At 41.5% G+C, this 20,329-nt stretch overlaps 1 protein-coding gene across 4 annotated transcripts in view; it reads left to right on the top strand.

Annotated features, from left to right (window-relative positions):
• Positions 1-20,329, top strand: part of Fkbp15 (FKBP prolyl isomerase 15) — a 60,751-nt gene that overhangs the window by 25,858 nt on the left and 14,564 nt on the right. For 2 of the 4 annotated variants that reach the window (XM_021199947.2, XM_029539732.1), the window contains exons 10-19: positions 1,774-1,913; positions 2,295-2,352; positions 3,746-3,853; positions 6,442-6,544; positions 7,962-8,068; positions 9,689-9,803; positions 11,636-11,745; positions 12,539-12,646; positions 13,560-13,654; positions 14,772-14,874. In XM_021199947.2, the coding sequence (XP_021055606.1) occupies positions 1,774-1,913; positions 2,295-2,352; positions 3,746-3,853; positions 6,442-6,544; positions 7,962-8,068; positions 9,689-9,803; positions 11,636-11,745; positions 12,539-12,646; positions 13,560-13,654; positions 14,772-14,874 (1,047 nt within the window). The remainder of the gene's footprint in view (positions 1-1,773; positions 1,914-2,294; positions 2,353-3,745; positions 3,854-6,441; positions 6,545-7,961; positions 8,069-9,688; positions 9,804-11,635; positions 11,746-12,538; positions 12,647-13,559; positions 13,655-14,771; positions 14,875-20,329) is intronic. The other 2 variants (XM_029539731.1, XM_029539730.1) reach the window with 1 other exon arrangement.

Genomic DNA, 20,329 nt, shown 5'->3' with positions numbered 1-20,329 from the left:
CTCCTTTCTCTATGATAACTCCAGCCTGTGTCAAGTTGACACAAAATTAACCAGTACAGTGGTGCAGGTTTGTAATGACCACACATATTTGTATACATAGTCATGCACACACACATACACACACACACACACACACGCACACACACACAGACACACACACACGCACTTCATAGAAGTTTCTGAAACCTTTAGAAGAAATGATGAATGATTTTCTCTGAAAATGGCATTGGAGTTTAGCATCTTGTCTTTTTTTAATGTATAAAAATCTTGTCAGTAAGGTGTGGTGGGGCATATTTTTTATCCCAGCACTTGAGAGGTAGAAGCAGTCAGATATTAATGAGTTTATGGCCAACTTGGTCTACTAATGAGTTTCAGACCAGCCAGGGTCACACAGAGAGACCCTACCTTTGAATATGTATAGTTTCTATACTAAAATAACATCAACTTTTGGTTAATTTATAGTATTCCTTCTCCAAAATGATCCTGATATTATTAGGTTGAGTGGTGCTGGTGACTATAAACTATAAAATACAGTACAAATAATGAATTTTATGGCTATCTCTATATAGTCATTATGTTTATCATAGCAGAGAGGTACCCTCCTAATGGGTGACCCTTTTCTCTGTTGGGTCATCTAATCTTACAGTGGCATGTCCCCAGATGCCTTTTTTTCTAAACATAGATGCCCTTAAGTTTTCTTTGACCTCAAGGAAACCATGGGTAATGATAGACAGCAAACTATTTTGAAACTATTAATACTAACTTGTAAACATAAGCAAAGTTTTCTACTTTACCAGTAGTCAAGAAATTAGAGCCAGACATAGTGGTGCATGCCTTTAATTCCAGCGTTTGAAAGGCAAAGGCAGGTAGATCTCCATGAGTTTGAAGCCAACCTAGTCTACATAGTGAGCTCCAGAACAGCCAGAGTTACATAATGAGACCCTGTCTCAAAGAGAAAGGAAGGAAGGAAGGGAAGGAGGGAGGGAGGGAGGGAAGGAAGGAAGGAAGAAGAAATTAGAGAAAGCATATGTGTGAGAGAAAAAGCGACTGGTGGGGAGCAATGAAGGAGAATGGAATAGGGGTGAGAGATGAGGGAGAGAGTACTAAAATACACTTTGTGCAAAGATCTAGACATAGAGCTATCCATCAAAGCATTGTTTGTGATGGTAATAAGCCATCTAATTATGTGAAATAGGTTTTTGTTTGTTTGTTTGTTTGTTTGTGTTTTTGTTTGTTTTGGTTTCTCTGTATAGCCCTGGCTGTCCTGGAACTCACTCTGTAGACCATACTGTCCTCGAACTCAGAAATCCACCTGCCTCTGCCTCCCGAGTACTGAGATTAAAGGTGTGCACCACCACGCCCGGCTGTGAAATAGTTTTTTATAAGAGCATACATGTTCATGATTTCTGTTTAAGAATCCTTTGGAGTCTTTCTTTACCTTGTAGACCATAGAAGGAATGAACATGACCTTGAAGTTAGACATGCTCTTCAGTACCTGGAAACAATGAAGATAAGTACTTAGTGAGGTGGAAATACATTCGTGTATAGCAACTAAGCAGAACAGCTACAAAGCTATGGCTCCATTTGTAAAAGCACACATGCACTAATTCATACACACAGATGGTGGAATGGTAGCTGAATCACAACTGTTTTCTTTGTCTTTTTTTCAGCATGTTTTGATTTTGCCTGTACTGAATAGGCAATAGCTTTTATGTAAAGAATAAATAAATGAGAGTATGGAAGGGTAAGTGTGTACACTCTGTTCCACCCTAGGTGAAGTTTGCCAGAGATTTTGGCTCTGATGGCCACAGTGTGAGCTCCCGGGATTCTGCAGCCCCTTCCCCCATCCCTGCTTCTGACAGCCTCTCAGCTGATCCTGTTGTGACACCCCTACCATTGTCTCTCAAACCCGGGTAAGGCTGTGGTAAGCTCTGGGATTCTTCATCCTGGTTCCTGAGATGCAGTTTAAAACTGCAATCAGTTTTTAGTAATTGAAAAGAACAAAAGACAGGATCAGGAATACAATGTATCAGATTAATTTGACAATGGATTAATAGCTGTCTAAGTGGTGATAAGGATACCTGCAAAACTCTGAGCAAAGGGCAAAGGGCACGAACATAGAATGCAGGCCCATGGGAAAGTGGAGCTTTCAAGGACTATACAAATAAAAAGGAGCTAAAATTCTGCTTTAGCTATTCAGTTGACTATTTCAAAAACAGTGCTTTTAAGCTAGTTTAATTTGGGTTTGCAATTATAGATTTTGTATTATCTCAGGATGTTTTATTTGATTTCAGGGAGCCCGGTCTTCGTTCCAAATCTAACTCTCTCAGTGAACAACTAACTGTAAATACAGTAAGTATGATACTGTACCCCTAAACCCTGGAATGTTGTTTCATGTACCTTACATGTAGTTGAGAGCCACTGACTTAGTATAGAAATTAATTACTACTTTATTTATTTTATCCTACTTGGAAATCAGTCAGCAATCAGTAGAAATTAGCCTGGACTTTTACATCCATAATCTGAATTGTAGGTATATGGCCATGAGAAAATGATCTAACTTTTCAAATTCTCAGTTTCTTCATTGTTACAGTGGAAATAATTTTCACAGCCCCCAATTAAAGTTCATAAATCCCTGAGCACAAAGACTGTGTAAAGCTGGTTTTAATGAGCGGTAGCTGTGGTATTACTAGAGTGATATGAAACTAGGAGTGAACCCTCTGGTAAAGCTCACTTCCATCTTCCAGTTGCCATTTATTCCAAAAGGAATGGATTAAAAGTTAATCTTGGCTTTCTTTGGCTTGCTTATTCTGTGTGACCATGAAGAATTTACTCTGTAAACAGAGGTTTATTTTTTCATCTGTAAATTGATATAAGGAAATGAACACTTTTCAGTTTTCAGTATTATGTCTGGCATATTTTAAGTGCTTAAAAAGCATTGTTCATATTATAATAGATGTTAATATAATTTTATATTTTATGTATTTTATCTCAAAATGAACAAAATACTACCACTACTACCCCCATCAAAGATGGTGTATGGGGGAGGGGCATTGGAGAGTACTCATTTACCTGAGCCAGTAGACATCCTCTACTTCCATTCTCTTAGAGGAATTCAGGCTTCTTCATCCACTGGGTGACTTTGAACAGGTCACTGGTTTTGTTTCCCCAATGGTGAGAGGAGAGGACCAACTGTTATTTCAGTACATTTAGGTTTGAATGCCTTTAGGAAGGGTGTAAAAGGTGGTTTGCTGCTGCTCTGCTTGGTCCATGCAGACTCTGATTATGCTGCACATGGACCAGATGGTAGACAAAGCTCAAGCAAGGCCTTCCCTTAGCACTGTGACAGTAGGTGATGGGTGAAGCCAGGTCCTCCCTCCAGCCCTGTGCACATTCAACCACAGAAGGAAGTACTTCACTAACAATTGGTCTGATGTAGTAGAAACTGTTCTAAACCAAGTGTGCATAAGCACTCTCATTTTGCAGTGGGGACACTTGGTTAAAAGAGCTCATGCATATGAAAGCAAAGCAATTCATTCCCAAGCTGTAAGGACTTAATTTAATGTTCATATTATCAGTCTCATTAATTTGCATTGTATTTGGTATCATAAATAGTTCTTGCTTTCTAGAAGAAATGGCTTCCACTAAGTAATAGAGGGTTAAAGGTTTTGGCACAAGGCAAAGAAGTAGAGCTGTTTGAAAGCAATAAACCTCAGTCACAGTGATGTTTATGCCTTCCTTTTAGAGTCCTGATACGGTCAAGGCCAAGCTGATCTCACGGATGGCTAAAATGGGCCAGCCCATGCTACCCATCCTTCCGCCACAGCTGGACTCCAATGACGCAGAAACGGAAGTACGTTCCCTTGACTATATTGAAATGCATGCAGGTGCTGCCATCTTCTGTTTCTTTGCTTCAAATAAGTGCCTTAACTGCTTCTAATCCAGAGTCACTATTTGAGACCAGTGTAGGCACATGTGACACTTTTAACTGTGAGTAGCCCATCACCAAATGGAGGTTAAGTTCTGCACACCTGTCCAAGAATTAGACCCAGAGGTTGCTTAGTGTTAGTAACTGGGATCTGGAATCTATTGCTCATAATCTCTAGCTGCCTGCCTGGAAGTAATAAATCTGCTTCATGTTGAGAAAAAAAGGGATCAATCTTAGACAATAAGATATGTAACTCATACAGGCTCTGTGTTCTATTTTTTCAGGTTTCTTTTATTCTTTAAAATGTCTTACTGTACTATTTTTTTATGCACATGGGTGTTTTGTCTGCATACATGTCTGCATGTCTACAGGTGCTCAGCTCTTCTCACTTTTTTCCTTTGAGACTGAGTCTTACCATATTGTCTAGGTTTGTAAGTCCTAGGTTCCAAGGACTTCCTACCTCTGTCTCCCCAGCCTATAGCACTATAGGCACATGCCACTGCTTCTGGATTCCGCCTGTGTTTGTTGATTGAGTATTTTGGATCAACTTGGGAAATATTGATCATCTTACTGATGATAACCTTTGTTTAAATATCAAACTGTTAGATTTTATGACTATGTGTATAGTGTTTTTTTTCATGTTTTAAAAATGTTATTTAGCAGTTCAAGATTTTATTGAAATCAAGTCTACCGGGCTTTTTGCTGTTGATGTTGTGCTTGGAAAGCATCCCCAGGCTGGAGAGAGGGTCCAGCAGGGAAAGCGCTTGCTCTGCAAGCCTAAGTAGCTTCCAGTGGCCACCACGGAACAGCCAGTGAGTGCAGTAGCTTGTACCTGCGGCCCCAGCTCTGAGGAGGCCGGCAGGGGGCCGGGGCCTGCAAGTCAGCCAAACTGGCCAATCGATGAGCTCCAAGCTTGGTGGGACACCCTGACGCAAAATTAACGTAGAAAGTGGTCCCATTGCTGACCTCTGACCTCAGCGTGCACATAAGGGCTCAAGTGCACACACCCTCCCATATACATACATGAACACATAAGCATACACATAGAAAGGAAAAGCATTTTCATTATTGTACTTTAAAAACATAGCATTATGACTTCAGAGATATGATTATTTTATATTTATTTAGATCTAAATTTTTAATCAATAAGAATATAAAGTAACTTAAGCCTTTTTCAAAGATTAATTTGTTACTGATAAAACAGTTCTTTCTCAAGTGAACTGAAATATATGATTGATTGACTTTTGAGATTTTTTTTCATTTGATATAAAATATGCTCTGAAATAGACTTTATATTTTAGAGTATTGTCCTCCTCTCCCCCTCCCCCAGAAAGATGTAAAATATAACATTTTAAATGGAAGCTTACTGTTTTGTAATTTTCTTCCTGGTGTCTATAAATGAAATTTGAATAATATAGTTCATTAAAATTACTTTTATATATAATTAATTAAAATTTAAATATAATTAATTAAAAATTAAAAGTTACTTTATTGCATAATAATTAAAATTTATAAAGAAAGAATATATTTAGGAAAAGGGGTATTTTCTTTATATATTGCTTTATAAACTGACTTTTAAACCTAATGTTATATCATAAATACCTATGTGAATATCAATAATATATGTAAAGTATATTACTTTAAAGTAAAGTGTATTGTTTTAAAGACAACTAGGTGGCCTTCTATTTACCATAATTCCCTTTACTCTCCTGATAGACATTTAAGTTGATTTAGAATTCAGTAATTATCTAAAAGTGGGCTGATTTTCCCAGAAGAGAATATTTGGGGCTGGGGAAAGCTCTAAAGTATAAGAATAATCCAGAGATGACAGCCCTTGAGCCACAGCACAGCAAATTATAGTCACATGACTCATGCTTCAAGACATCTTGTCCTTGCTTGCAGCAGGAATACAGGACAGCTTTGCTCAGAGTTACAGCTTTGGTTTTATGAATTTTTAAGTATCTCTTAATAATGAGAGCTAACAGCTGGGTGTGGTAACACACACTTTAAGTTCATCACTTTCAGTTAAGGCACAGACAGGAGGATCTCGGAGTTTGAGACCAACTAGTCCCCATAGCAAGTTTCAGGACAGTCACGCTGCATAGAGAAACCTTGTCTCAAACAAACAACAACAAAAGCCTTAGGACAAGCAAGACATTCCCAAGCCAGCACATTAGTGCAGTGCAGTGAGGTGCAGTGACTCTGCACTGCTCTGTCCGGTTGTCTGTGGGTGCTCTGAGGTCTGAGACTGCCTGGCAAAAGAGTTGGGTAGCTGATGGTGGCTCTGTAGGACTATATTGTTTGATATGATTTATAGGAAGAAGAGCTCTTACTCTTGCATAATTGAGTTCTTCCTTTGTACAACTCATATCCCTGACGACTGGCTTTCTGCCTGCCTTTCCTTCCTCTTTCTTGACTAGAAATCCTGTATTGTGAGCCCAGTTAGAGACAGGCAGCCTCTCTGTCTTCAGCTAAAATCTACACATAGTGATCACCCCTTGTGCTTCTTTCAGGATGCAACTGTTCTTCGAGGAGCTGGGCAGTCCCTTGTGACACCATCTGTCCAGCATTCTCTTCAGCCAGCTCATCCGGTATTACCACAGATGGCCTCACAGGGTAAGAAAGGAACCTTGATAAGGCTTGGCCCTTGAGTTGAATCAGAATTTTCATCCACGTTCCTTAGATTATTAACTAGTATTGGGGCCTGGGTTAGGGACTAAGACTTGTCAGTTTGTCTCTGAGTAGAACACTTTGAGGCTCAGATGTATTCAGTCTGTTCCTTGCGATGTCTGCTGTGTTGCTTTGCCCCTTTAGGAAGTCTGTGCTTAGCTGTTGAGACATCTCCATATGTGTTATTTTACACTTGTGTCAGCTGATGGGATCTGAGTCAGATGAACAAGAGAAGACTGTTTCCACCTTTGCTGGGCTGCCCATGGGCTGCTTTGGGAGGAAAGGGGTCTGGTTAAAAGCATGGGAATGTTGGGTGCCAGTCCAGACTTACAAGTGTGAAGGAAAGTTCCTGGAAAGAGCCCCACCTGGCACTGAACCTTCTTCAAGGCTGGCTAGCTGATGAGAACCTCAAGGATTGTGAAGAGGCAGGGGTCCAGCAGGTTCAGACCAGTTGGAATTTATCTTGGGCTATCTTTAGTACCCTTAGTTGTTTGATTTACAGTTTCAGTCTTTTGATTTGACCAGTGAAGACTTGGGAGCCAGATGCTGGGGTGAAAGCCTACTAACTCAGAGACAGAGAGAACACATAGCTGACCTTCCTCCTCAGGCTATGTCTCAGAAGGAATGATCTCCCACTCCTCCCAACTCACCATCTCAAAAAACCTCCTTCAGACTGAATGCCTTTTCCTTCTACTTCCTATGTATCTCTCTATCTGTCCTCCTGTCCCTCTTATCTAATTCTGTGTTCACTTCCTGTCAACTGGTTGCTTGCTCTGCCTCTTGACCTGTTCTTAACAGTAGTTGTTTTTATTTAATCCTATTTACAGTATTTAAGCTGAAAGTTCTTGGATTAAAGGTGTGTGCTAAGGCTGGGCCATACCACAACTAAAACCACTTTTTTTAAAAAGTAAATAATACAATCTTAGGGTTCACAGTGTGATCAAACATCCTGCAACACTTAGTAGCCATTTATTGCCCCTCTATGTATGTAACCTAACATCTCTGTCACTATTAGGTAAATCCATTGGAATGTACAGATTACTAGCCTCTACCAACCAAAGCTAAGAACATGGTCAGATAGTATCTGAGGCCATAAATGGATCTCCTGACTTTCTGGAACATGCCTCCGTGATATTTTTAAACCACTGTATTTAAAGTGTCTAGGCTTGTGAGAACTTCATGAGTCTGTTTACTGTGTAGGAACTTGGGATGTGGAGTAACCTGAACCTTTGTTCTCATGACATGCTCACACATACTTGGCTCCAAAATAAATGATCTATCTCCTTTGAGGTGAGAGTTGTGTTTTTGCATTAACAAAACAAGCAAGGATGGGTAACAATAAAAATACCTTGATTTGTCTTAGCACCTCAGCCATCTGGTTCTGGACTCCAGACACCCTCTGCTGCCTTGATGCAAGCTGTGTCCCTTGGTTCTCACTCGGCTGTATCTGGAAATGCACAGAACTTCCAGGTAACTGTTTTTTAATTAATTAATTAATTTCTTTGTTATTTTGAGAGAAGGTCTCACTATGTAGTCTTGGCTGATGGTATACACACACACACACACACACACACACACACACACACACCATTATCAGGCTCACTTCAAACTCTCAGAGATCTGCTTGCCTCTTGCCTCTTGAGAGCTGGGATTAAATGCACCACCACATCCAGCCCTCAGGTAACAATATTATTTTAAAACTCTTTTAGTCACGAGATATAATTTATGTTCTTCTTATATGAACATAGAAGATCCCTCTCTCCTTTTTACACAGCAGCAGTTCTCCAAGTCAAAGCTTGTCATTTCCTCTTCCCTAAATTACTGCTCTCTTGTCCCTAAAACCACACAAAGTTTTCTGTTTGCAAGTTTTTGTGAAGATAAAGTGCAAGAATAAGCAAAGTACTTATTAAAGGCCTGGGCCTGGCACCTAGCAAAGTTCCCGTTAGTACACATAAGACTCCTGCCCTACCCTCCCTGGAGGTGGTTCTGAGTGGAGATGTGGGAGCCATGGTGGGCAGGCTTCACTCCACTAGGATAAGGGGAATCAAAACTGAGAATGGCTCCCACGATGGAAAATCCCTCTGCCACAGACTAAGATTTTTTTCTAATAATTAATGTTTGGGTTGTTATATTATCCTTGGAAATAAACTAGTGTTCCTATGAGGAAAGAGTGACCATTCTTAAAATGATAGCTTTGTTTATTGAGCATTTTCCTTGTGCCAGGCACTTAATCTGGCAGTTGTTGGGGGCTTCGTCTGTATTAATTAGCTCATATCATACAGCAAATATAATTTGCCTGTATCATTTAGCTCATATAGCAGATTCCCAAAGCTTTCATCTTCCTTTCACAGTTGCCAAACTCCAGTTAGAAAAACGAGAGCTCTGCTCACCCGTATAAGTAAGCATCAGGATCTAGTACGTGGTGGCATATGCCTGCAACCCCAGCACGAAGTGACTAGAAGCAGGGAGATCAGGAATGCAAGGGCATCCTCAGCTATATAGTCATTTTAAGGCCAGCCTGGGCTACATGAAACCATGTCTGAAAACACACACAAACAACACAGAATCTAGAGGCTGAGCAATGGATGACTCAACTGTTAAGAACCCCCAATATTGGGTGGCTTGGAAATCCCCCATATTTGTTCAAACATAGATACATAGACACACATACATATAGATTTTAAAAAGCAACTTTAAATTAAAAAAGAATCTAGCAGGGGAGAAGCATTATGGGGAATCTCAGAAACTGGCCCACTTAGTTAGGAATTTTGAAAAATAACCTTTTCTTTCCTTCAAAAGAAACTAAACAGGATTTGCTTAGTTTTAAGTTTTCCTATAAAATAGGCCTGATAGTAGGAAATAAATTCCCACTTCATTAAATCATATTGCAAGAGGACTGGGTAGCAACCCAAGCTTCCTGTTCCTCTGGTTTTGGGTAGGACTGGAGTGACCAGATACTATCAAGTCCCATGGACAGTTGCCTAGCCCTGGTCTCACCATTCCCAGCTTTAGTAACTTTAAACCTCCTCCCTGGTTCATGTGCTTTGTTCTATCACAGGAAACTAAATAAGTAACTCGTCACTTTCTCAGCCCTATGCAGGTGTGCAGGCCTACGAATATCCCCAGACACCCTCACTTAATTCCCAGCTGCAGCCAGTTCGGCCCTTGTACCCAGCACCACTGTCCCAGGCTCCTCATTTTCAAGGTAGAGAATAACTTCCTCCTTCCGGTTTTTCATCTTCCACCCTTGCTGGGTTCTCTTCCTCCCATTCTGTTTTCATTTTCCTCCAACAGCTCTCCACCCTTTCTTTTCATTGTTTGTTTTAGCAGCTTGATTGAGATGTAATTTAGATACCATATGATTTATTCAAATATATAATTAAAAGAGAGCATGCATTATAGTACATGTTGTATATGTGTGTGTATGCATACATATGAATGTGCAGTTATGCACACCTGTGTATATGTGGAGTAGCGCATTGGATGTCTTCCTGTATTGGTTTTGAGACTAGGTCTCTCATTGAACTAGAAATCGGTCATTTTGGGTAGACAAGCTAGCCAGGAGCTTTCAGGAATCACCTGTGTCCATCTCCCAATGCTGGGCTTACAGGTGTGTAAAAACCATGCTCAACTTTTTTGATTGTTTTTAGACAGGTGCTGAGGAGTCACATTCAGGTCCCTGAGCTTGTGAACAATTTACTTTTACCAGCTGAGCATCTTCCCAGACTCCAGGATATATATGGAAATGTTCAGAATTATGCATCTGTCACAGCAATCCATTTTAAGAACACTTATATCTCTCCCAAAGGCCCTTTGTGCCTCTGTTCTGGGTGGTTTTCCTTCCATGCTCTCCCACCAGCCCTTTACTGACAAGAGCTCATAGCTATAGTGCAAGAGCAAATACTGGAGGGCATTGGGAGGAGGCAGGCACTGCTGTGGGCAGTGAGTGACTGATGAAAACTGTTTTGTTAAAAATTGTAAATTATGAAAGTAATTCACTGTAGTAAAAATGTCAGGCAATACAAAGTAGGATAAAGTGTGCTGTCTATCATTAAACTTCTGTCTGAGCGTCTCTCACATTTGCTTGGGTAGCTTTGTGTTTATTTTATGCATTTAGGCAAGTGTAGGTGTCTTGTAAACAAGGCAAGTGGAATGTTGATGGATTTGTTGGTTTCCTGCTGTGGTGTGCAGCCTGTCTTTTGCTTGGTAATCAGTCTGGCATCAGGATAGTGGCAAGAGGAAACAAGTTTATCCAACAGCCTAGTTGCATTTCTGCAGTGGGAAGGGCTTCCTAAATGCAGCTTTTGTCTGGAGCCCTGTCCCTTCTCCATCTTTGAAACACTTTGACATGGGTCGAACCTGACATTTCCTCTGGCTCACCACCTCTCCATTCACTGCTCCCACAGACACAGCTACATATGTTCCACCAAAAAGGTTAAGACTAGTTTTTAAGGTGCTACTTTTGTACCTGGTGCATGGTCTTTTTTCTACACTTGAAATCATCTCCTTCAAAAAATTGTTTTTAAGACGGAATCTCACATAGCCCAGGCTGATCTTGAACTCTGGATCTTCCGTTTGCCTTGTGAGTTACAGTCATGTGCCACTGTGCCCATCTTGCATTTAAAGTACTGTGTTGTAATGATTTATGTGTCAGTTTCCCAGCTGTAGCCCCCTAAAATCTGGAAGCATAATTTATTCATGACTGTCCTCCTGGTGCCTGTGCAATGCAGTTGGATGAATGGGGAAACAATGTAAGTGCAGGATCATAGCAGTTCAGAGTGGATACACTTGGGCCAGTGTGCATTTGAGCCAGATTCTAGCTCTTAGAGCATTTTGCAGAAATATAACTTAGTTCTTATTAGCTTGGGAGTCCTTTAGTCTCTGTTGCCTCATCTATGCCTTCTCCTGACAGTGTGAAATCGCCTATCATGTGTCCTCATACACGGCCCCTTCTTTCCTCTGCTGAAACTGCCCTTGACTTTTCCATACATAGTTTTCTCTTTCCAGGTTTATAAGTTCCTTTTCATGTCCGTTTAGGATCAGGTGACATGATGTCCTTTCTCATGACTGAAGCCCGGCAACACAACACTGAAATTCGAATGGCAGTCAACAAAGTGGCTGATAAAATGGATCACCTCATGACTAAGGTGACTGAGCCAGAGCTGAGACTCTGTTGAAAATGGGGCTGTTGGGCCAGAGATGGCTCAGCAGGTAAAAGCACTTGCAGAACAAGCACAGTGACCTGAGTTTGATTCCTGAAATTTCTCAAGAGAGAACCAATTCTTGTTCATTACACTCTGACTGCCGTCCCTGTGCCATGGTACAGGTGTGTGTACATGTCCATACTCACGCATACCATATGCGCACATGATAATAGACACAATAAAGACACATTGTTTAGTTGTATGAAATTGTAATATGGAAATAGCAGGCTGGGGTGGCAGTTCAGTGCTCTTGCAGAGGACCAAAGTTCAATTCCCAGCACCCACATGGTGGCTCACAATCATTCATAACTCTAGTTCTAGGATACCTAATATCTTCTTCTTATCTCTGATGAACCAGGCACATGCATACTTATTGACAAAACACTTAAGACACATAAAAGAAAATAAATAAATCTAGAAACATGTTTTTTAATTTTAAAAAGAGATAATAAAATGTTAAAAGGTGGGTACAGGAAGTAGGCAATACATAGGATGTAAATGGGAGCAGCCACAGCTGTGAGAACACTCTTCCTTGGTTTCCCATATTCATGGTCCTTGGTCATTTCCCTAGAAGAGTTATCATCTTTACTCTGGGATTGATTTAGCAGAGAAAATAAGTTTACATTTAGATATTGTTTCAGAAATGTCTTAGCTCTCTTAGAAGCATGACTGGTCCTGGGTGAATTGTATTCTCCACTTAAACATGCTCACAGCCTTCCTGGCTTCCCTTTTGCAGGTCGAGGAGTTACAGAAGCATAGCTCTGGCAACTCCATGCTTCTTCCTAGCATGTCAGTCACAATGGAGACAAGCATGATTATGAGCAACATCCAGCGCATCATCCAGGTAAGGAGGGAGAACACGACAGCCTGGAGGGCTTATTCACGTGCCCTCCTCAGATGTGCTGCCTGTAAATCTGTCCCCTCACCCCAGAAATAGCATGTGTTGAGTCCTGGAGTTGGGAAAACCATTATGGCTTACTTTGGTTCTATGACTTATCTTTCATTTTAGTTATTTTCCTTGTCGCTGTGACCAAATATCTGACAGGAAACAACTTAAGGGAGCAGTTTCTCTTGCTTCCTGGTGTGAGAGTACGCAGTCCAGTGTGGCAGATAGGAGCAGTAGTGGAGTGGAGACAACTGGACTCAGTGAGCAGAGAGCCAAAAGGAAGTGGAACCTGGCTGGGAACACCCTCAGTGGCCCACTTCCTCCAATTGGACTCCACCGCCAGTCCACCCCAAGCTGGCGCTCAAGTATTTAAACATATGAGCCTATGGGTGGCATTTCAGAACCACAAGTTCTAAAGTATTATACTAGATACTATATTGTATTAAGGTATATTATACTATATTCTACATGCTACATAGCAGTATGACTTATGTAGTCAAAAAGACACATGCTTTATAGGCCTGTTTTAAACTCTCCTTAATGACCGTATCAACCCTCAGCCTCTCGCCTCGTGGTTCTAATCCAGCCACTATAACTTGATTTGCTACTTTAACAGTTACATCTCTGGGAAAATACATTTTAGTGTTTGTTTCACAAGGCCATTTGTGGGTTCAAGCTGTTTTGCTATACCGTTTGGGGATCCAGTCTACCATGGCAGGGAAGATGCGGCAGCAGAATATGAGGTGGGTGGGTGCATTGCAGCTATAACCAGGAAGCAGAGAGTGGAGAGGAAATGGAACTTTCGAGATGCTTCCTGACTTACTGGGCACGGTTAAGGCACTCACCTTGCATGCTGTCTATTGGAATTTAGGAAAACGAGAGGCTGAAGCAGGAGCTCCTTGAGAAAAGCAGTCGGATAGAAGAACAGAATGACAAGATTAGTGACCTCATTGAACGAAACCAGAGGTAATGGCAGGGCCGGCAGGGCTGGGGACAAAGGTGGGCAAAGGGTTTACTGTACATTTGTCCAGTAGAATGCACACTGTTGAGGGGAGTATATTAGTTACAATTCTCCTCTCTACGCTTTGTTATGTTTTGTTGCACATACTGAGTATGGGATACTTCTGAGCTGTAGCCTGTTCCCCATCCCATGCATTTCAACCATTTCCATTTCTGCCCCTTGTGTGCATTACTTGTTCACCTTCAGTAGAAAAGGCTGAGGTGGCTGTGGTTGGTGTAAGACCCACCTGCGGTTGACTTTTAGCCCTGCACTTCATTTATTGTGTGGCTTTGGATATTTTGCTTATGTCTGCAGGCCTAGTTTTCTCAGAAAATGGTGTTAAGTAGAAAACAGTGTCCTCTCTTCTCTTTTCTGTGTGGGCTGTTTTATCAACCAGAACTCAAACAGCCTCATTGACTTCAGAAAGCACATTTTATAGCTTTTAGTGGGTCCTTCTGGGCTTGGTGGGAGGTAGAAAGGTGAACAGAACTCGTCTCACTTAAGTGTTCACTTGTCCAGTGGTTTTTGTCTCATGTGAGAGGATTGGAAGAGTGCTTCTTTTCTTCTCGCCCTGAGAGTCTTCTTACCCCTTTTCTCTTTTCTCCCCATCTCCCATTAACATGCACCCTGTGAATGTCTCTCTTCAATATTCGGAGAGAAACATCTGTGACCCGGGTTGCTACCTCCTTCCTTGGTCACTGCAGATAGCTTGGTTAACTTCTGTAGGACTCAGGAAAGCAATGTGATTTTAGGTTGTTATTTGGCCTTTTAAAAATTATAAAGAAAATTCATATGGATATTTGGCTTGCTATCTGTGCATCATGTGTGTGCAGTGCCTGAGAGAGAGCTGGATCCCTTGGGCCTGGAGTTATGGATGGTTGTGAGCCACCATGTCGGTGCTGGCAACTAAACCAGGGTCCTCTGCAAAAACCACGGAAGACTCTTAACCCAGGAGCCTTCTCTCCAGCTCCCTTCACACTGTTTCTGATGAAGGTGTAGAGCAAGGTTGTGAGAACTGAGGGCCTTGTATGTCAAACATTCAATGCTTCGTGAATGTTTTCTTTGCCTTTATTTCTGCCTCAGGTATGTTGAGCAGAGTAACCTGATGATGGAGAAGAGGAACAATTCGCTTCAAACAGCCACAGAAAACACACAGGCAAGAATATTGCATGCTGAACAAGAGAAGGTAAAAATCACTGGGCCAAGGAAGGCCCAGGTCGGGATGCATTGAGGTGTGGAATAATCCTACATAAGAACTTCCTAGTTTCTGTGCAGCAGGATATTTGCCATCTTTGGGAAGAGACCTGGAAATCCTCCAATAGATTTTCATGTATTAATTACCTCTAGATCTGCTTTACTAAATGCTTTGCAATAAGTTGACCCAAAAACAATGATTGAATTAGGGGTGCTGTTTCATGCCTGTAACCCCAGCTTCTGCCAGGCAGATGTGGGAGAGTCTGTAGTTCAACAGCAGCCTTACCTACATAGTAAGATCCTCTCTTTAAGAAAAAAAGAAAACAAAACAAAAAAAGTCCAATTGCCTGTCTTAATAATTTGATAATGGTGAGATTCTTATAGTTTATAAGAAGCTAAATTTATTCTTTTGATAGAATGAAAAGAAAATTTCTGTTATGCCATGTAACATGTGTATGTTCTTAGTGAAATTTTAGACTGTCTAATTTGCTCCTTTGCCTTTATGTAGTATGTTACTCATTTTGGTCTGACAAAAGCATTTTAAAGTGCGAGTTTGGAGCCAGACAGGTGGTGCATGTGTGTAATCCCAGCATTGGGGGGCCAAGAGAAAGAATTGTTGTAAGTCCACGCTGAGATACATAGCAAGTACCAGGCCAGGTTGGGATATGTAGTGAGACATTGCCTTAAAGAGTACAATGCCAGGTGAGGTACCATATACCTTTAATTCTGTTATTTGAGATGAAGAAGCAAACAGATCTCTGTGAATTCAAGGTTAGCCTGATCTACACTGCAAATTCTAGGCCAGTCAAAGCTACATAGTGTGAAACAAAACAAAAGGAAAACATTAAGAGTTGGATATCCAGAGACTACCCCATTCGGGAATCCATCCCATCATCAGCCACCAAACCTAGATACTAATGCTCATGCCAGCAAGATTCTGCTGAAGGGACCCTGATATTGCGGCCTCTTGTGAGGCTATGCCAGTGCCTGGCAAACACCGAAGTGGATGCTCACAGCCAACTATTGGATGGAACACAGGGTCCCCAATGGAGGAGCTAGAGAAAGTACCCAAGGAACTGAAGGGGGCTGCAACCCTGTAGGTGGAACAACAATATGAACTAACCAGTACCCCCTGAGCTTGTGTCTCTAGCTGCATATGTAGCAGAAGATGGCCTAATCGGCCATCATTGGGAAGAGAGGCCCCTTGGTCTTGCAAACTTTATATGACCCAGCACAAGGGAAGGCCTGGGCCAAGCAGTGGGAGTGGGTGGGTAGGGGAGCAGGGGCGGGGGGGGGGNATAGGGAACTTTCGGGATAGCATTTGAAATGTAAATAAAGAAAATAAAAAATATATATAAAAAAAGAGTTGGATATAGTGACAGGCACCTATAGTCCTAGAGCATGGGGTTTAGACACAGGAGTATCAGGAGTTCAAGATCATTCTGTTAGGCACAAAGTTGGAAGCCAAAATTTGAGCTACTCAAGCCCCTGCCACAATAAATAAACAAGTAAGGAAAGGCAGGGGTGATGAATTACTGTAGTCCTTTCAGATGGACAAACTTTAACCTCCTTTGAAAAACACTGAAAAATGTGCTAGTGAGTTTTGGGATTGAGATCAAGTACTTCTAGAGCCCAATTTTCTTCTTCTTGTCTACTGGACACTATCCAGAACAGATTCCTTCTTATTTGGGTTGTCACTCTTCAGCTGGGAAATTGTTGCTTTTATCTTGTATTTTTTCATGAAATCTTAAGCAAAATTGAACAGAATGAACGCTGTAACTTGTAGTGTTGACATGCTTTTTTGTACTCTGATAATAAGGATTTCTTATTTATGGTTTAAGCTATCTGTGTTTGCTTAACCACAATGTGCAGTTAGTAGTAATATTTTTGGCCTGTGGCTGATGATTTGAATGAAAATGGCCCTTATAGGCCCCAATCATACATTTAGATGTTTGGTTCCCAGTTGATGGACCTTTTAAGAAGGGTTAGGGGGTGTGGCCTTGTTAGAGGAGTTGTGTAACTGAAGGTGGGCTTAGAGGTTTCAAAAGCCCACAGCAGGCTGGGTCTTGCTCTCTCTGCCTATAACTTGCAGATCAGATGTGAGCTCTCAGCCACTGTTCTAGTACCAAGCCTGCCTGCCTGCCTGCTTGCTTGCTACCATGCTTCTTACCATGATGATTGGGGATTAATACTTTGAAACTGTAAGGAAGCCCTCAGTGAAATGCTCCCCCCCCCCCTAACAACAATAGAACAGTAATTAAGACAGCCAGATATCATCAAGTGAGCTGCGCTTTGCCCTGCACGACCTCCTCCTGTTCTGTTACTGTTTCTTTCCCATTGCTACTGTATTCATTGTTGTGGTTATCTACTAGTGACCTGGTCATGGTCAACAGCCTGAACTTCATTGTTCTCCATGAAATGTACCTTATGTGTATGTCTCCTGTCTCTAGTTTTATCTTTGCTTTTCCTCTCCTTTTCCTTTATCTTCCCCACTGCAGGCCTACTGGGGTAACCCAAATATACTCTTTATCCTCATTGGTACTATTCAGGGATAAAATGGTGGCTATAACATAGTCTATAGACCAGAGATATCCCAACAGTGGTTTAGCTACCTCAGAATCCCTTGGGAAATTTGATCAGAACTATATATTTTGAAGCCTCATCTTCTGGGATTCTAACTTACTATATGCAGCCAAGATAAAACTTTTCCTGTATTCCAGTACCTGCCCAAGTATATGAGTCACCTGTCTTTTCATAGTCTCTGGATGTGGCATCTGGATACTTTTGTTTTTACTTAAGTTCAACATGTGACTCCCATGTTGGATATCACTGTTGTATGTACATGTAGTCACAAGTATGTTCCAATATATTTCCCAAAACAAGTAGTGCTCCAATTGGTCTATGAGTCACTCAGAGTTTATCAGGCTCTTACTTAGCTTGCTAATCCACTTTGGTTTTGCATTTTAAAACTCAACAGGTGTCTGGCACTGAGCCCAGCAGTGTCCTGTGTGTAATAGCTAAACAACAGGAGTAGATCAACGGCAGAACTGCAGCTCACACCTGCCTGGTGCCCTCTAGAGTCTAGATGTGCCCCAGGGAACCTCCCACTGATGACTAGGGTACCATGTATTCCACTGATCATCATTATTTCAGTGAGATAGTTTACACCTTTAGTGTCCACTGGTAGTTATTTTTTCTTATTTATTTGTGTAAGTTCTCACTGTGTAGCCCAGGTTTGTTCAGACCAGGTTTTTGGATGTAGCCTAGGCTAGCTTCAGACTCTCCAGGCTCCCTCTCAGTTTTCTAGGTGTTGGGATTACAGATGTATGCCACTACCCCTGGATGATTTACTTTTTAAACATTTGTTGTTTGAGACTGGGTGTCACTATGTAGTACTGGCTGGTTTGAAACTAGTATGTAGACCAGGCTGGCCTTGAACTTCAAGAGATGTGCCTGCCTCTGCCTCAGAGTGCTGGGATTGAAGGTGTGCACCAGCTTTAATCTACTCTAGCACTCTCCCTGTGATCTCTCTTAAAGGGAAAACAGCAGTTCCCTTCAGGAGGCAGATTTCTGCTGCCAAGCATTGCTCAGAAAATATGGTTAAGTGTTCAAGGAATATTTGGTAAGTGGAGCTATGTAAAAATCAGTTTTCTTATAAAGTAATGATTCAGAATGGACGGCCAGTTAAGAGGAGCTGAGCTTCATGGGCTTACTTTAAAAAGAACAAATCCTGGCTGGCCCAGAAGGAAGAAAGCACTTGCTCAGGGGCTCACTCTCAGCCCCGTCCTCTCACACCAGTGTGTGTCTCTCTGCTGATGCTGCTTTCTGCTTCTAGAGCCTTTGAATCCTTTCTGCTTCCTTGTCTTTGAATCCTTGCTGGGTTTCCCAGCTCCACCTCAACAGTGGACATTGTTCCAGAGTAGGAACCGGAGAGTTCTCCCACTACCATGCCGGTTTCTGCTGACTTCCTTTCCTCCTGGACATTGCTATCCCTGACAATTTTAAAAATATTGTGATTATGTCTATAAATAGCTTCATACACACATACAGTAACATGTACTCTTTTCTAATTTACAAAAGTTGGACCTGTTCATTCTAATAAAATGCCCATAACATAGAAATTACCTATAATCCTTCCACTCAAAGATAACCATGGTTAGTATATTATTGTTGTCTTTGGGTTAGGGCATGCGTTTGTGTGGGAGTATTTCTATGCTTCTGTATAGGCCTTTGTAGGTAGGAATCTGAGATAGAAATGTTCGAAGCTGATCATAGCAGTGCATGCCTGCAATCCTAGCATTTGGGTTGGGGTAAGAAGATCATTAACTTGAGGTCAGTCTGGGCTAAATAATGAGATGCCGCTTTAAAAGAAATTGTGGGGAAGCACTTTTGAGAGTCCCCTACTCTGTTCTTTTAGACAAGATGTGTCTTTATGGTCTTGATAGGGGCTCTGGTCTAGTTGGTGAACTCTCTAAGCTACACAGAGGTTCAAAGCTGTCTGAGTTCAATGTTAGTTCAGTTTTCATGGACTGGGTGAGGTAGAATAGCAAGTCAGCTTTACTCTTTATTCTGTGTTGGGAAGATGAAGCTCACTCTGGAGATTCTAGATTAAAAATAATAATCCAAATGCTTACTGTCTTAGTTAGAGATTCTATGACTGTGAAGAGGCACTGTGACCATGGGAACTCTTACAAACGGACAGCATGTAATTGGGGCTGGCTATCATGGTGGAAAAGCATGTCTGTGTGCAGACAGACATGGTGCTGGAGGAGCTAAGAAGTTCTTGCTCCAAAAGCATCAAGAGACAACTGACTTGAGTTTCTGAGACCTCAAAGCCTGCCTCCACAGTGACACACCACACCCATTTCAGTAAGGCCACACTCCCTCATAATGCCTCTTTCTATGGGGCAAACATTCAAACACAGGAGTCTATGGGGACCTAGACTCAAGGTACTCAAGCTTTGACACTTACTGTAAAGGGCATTTATACTCTCAGATTCATGGCCTAGTTATTTTTAAGCCATACACACTTTTGTTTCATTTCCTTTACCTTTAGGGAAGTCAAACTATTAGACTTTAAATAGAAGCTAGAAAGTTGATAAAAAATATTTGGGAATAAGGCAAGGAATAGATAATTTTTTGTATATGTGATTCTAGGGGTTGAATTTAGGGCTTAGTACATGCTAGGCAAGTGTCCCACTACTGAGATATAGCCTCAGTCCCAGCAATAAGTACCATGTGTGCACAGTGAATACCATCAGAAGCTACAAATAATAGAAGAAAGTGGACAGCTGTAAACTGTGCACTAAAACATGCAACGATGTAGAGGGAATCATGGTGTCAATATCACAGCATAGGGGAGTCAGCCCAACCACAGAAGCAATCCTAATCCCCACAGAGCACCCCACACTGCCTTGCCGACGTCTGAGTTTGTGTGCTGTGGAGCA

Source organism: Mus pahari, chromosome 6, assembly GCF_900095145.1.
Source record: "Mus pahari chromosome 6, PAHARI_EIJ_v1.1, whole genome shotgun sequence".
In the NCBI taxonomy this organism is placed as follows: Eukaryota; Metazoa; Chordata; class Mammalia; order Rodentia; family Muridae; genus Mus; species Mus pahari.
This window is presented reverse-complemented; position numbering and strand designations above follow the sequence as displayed.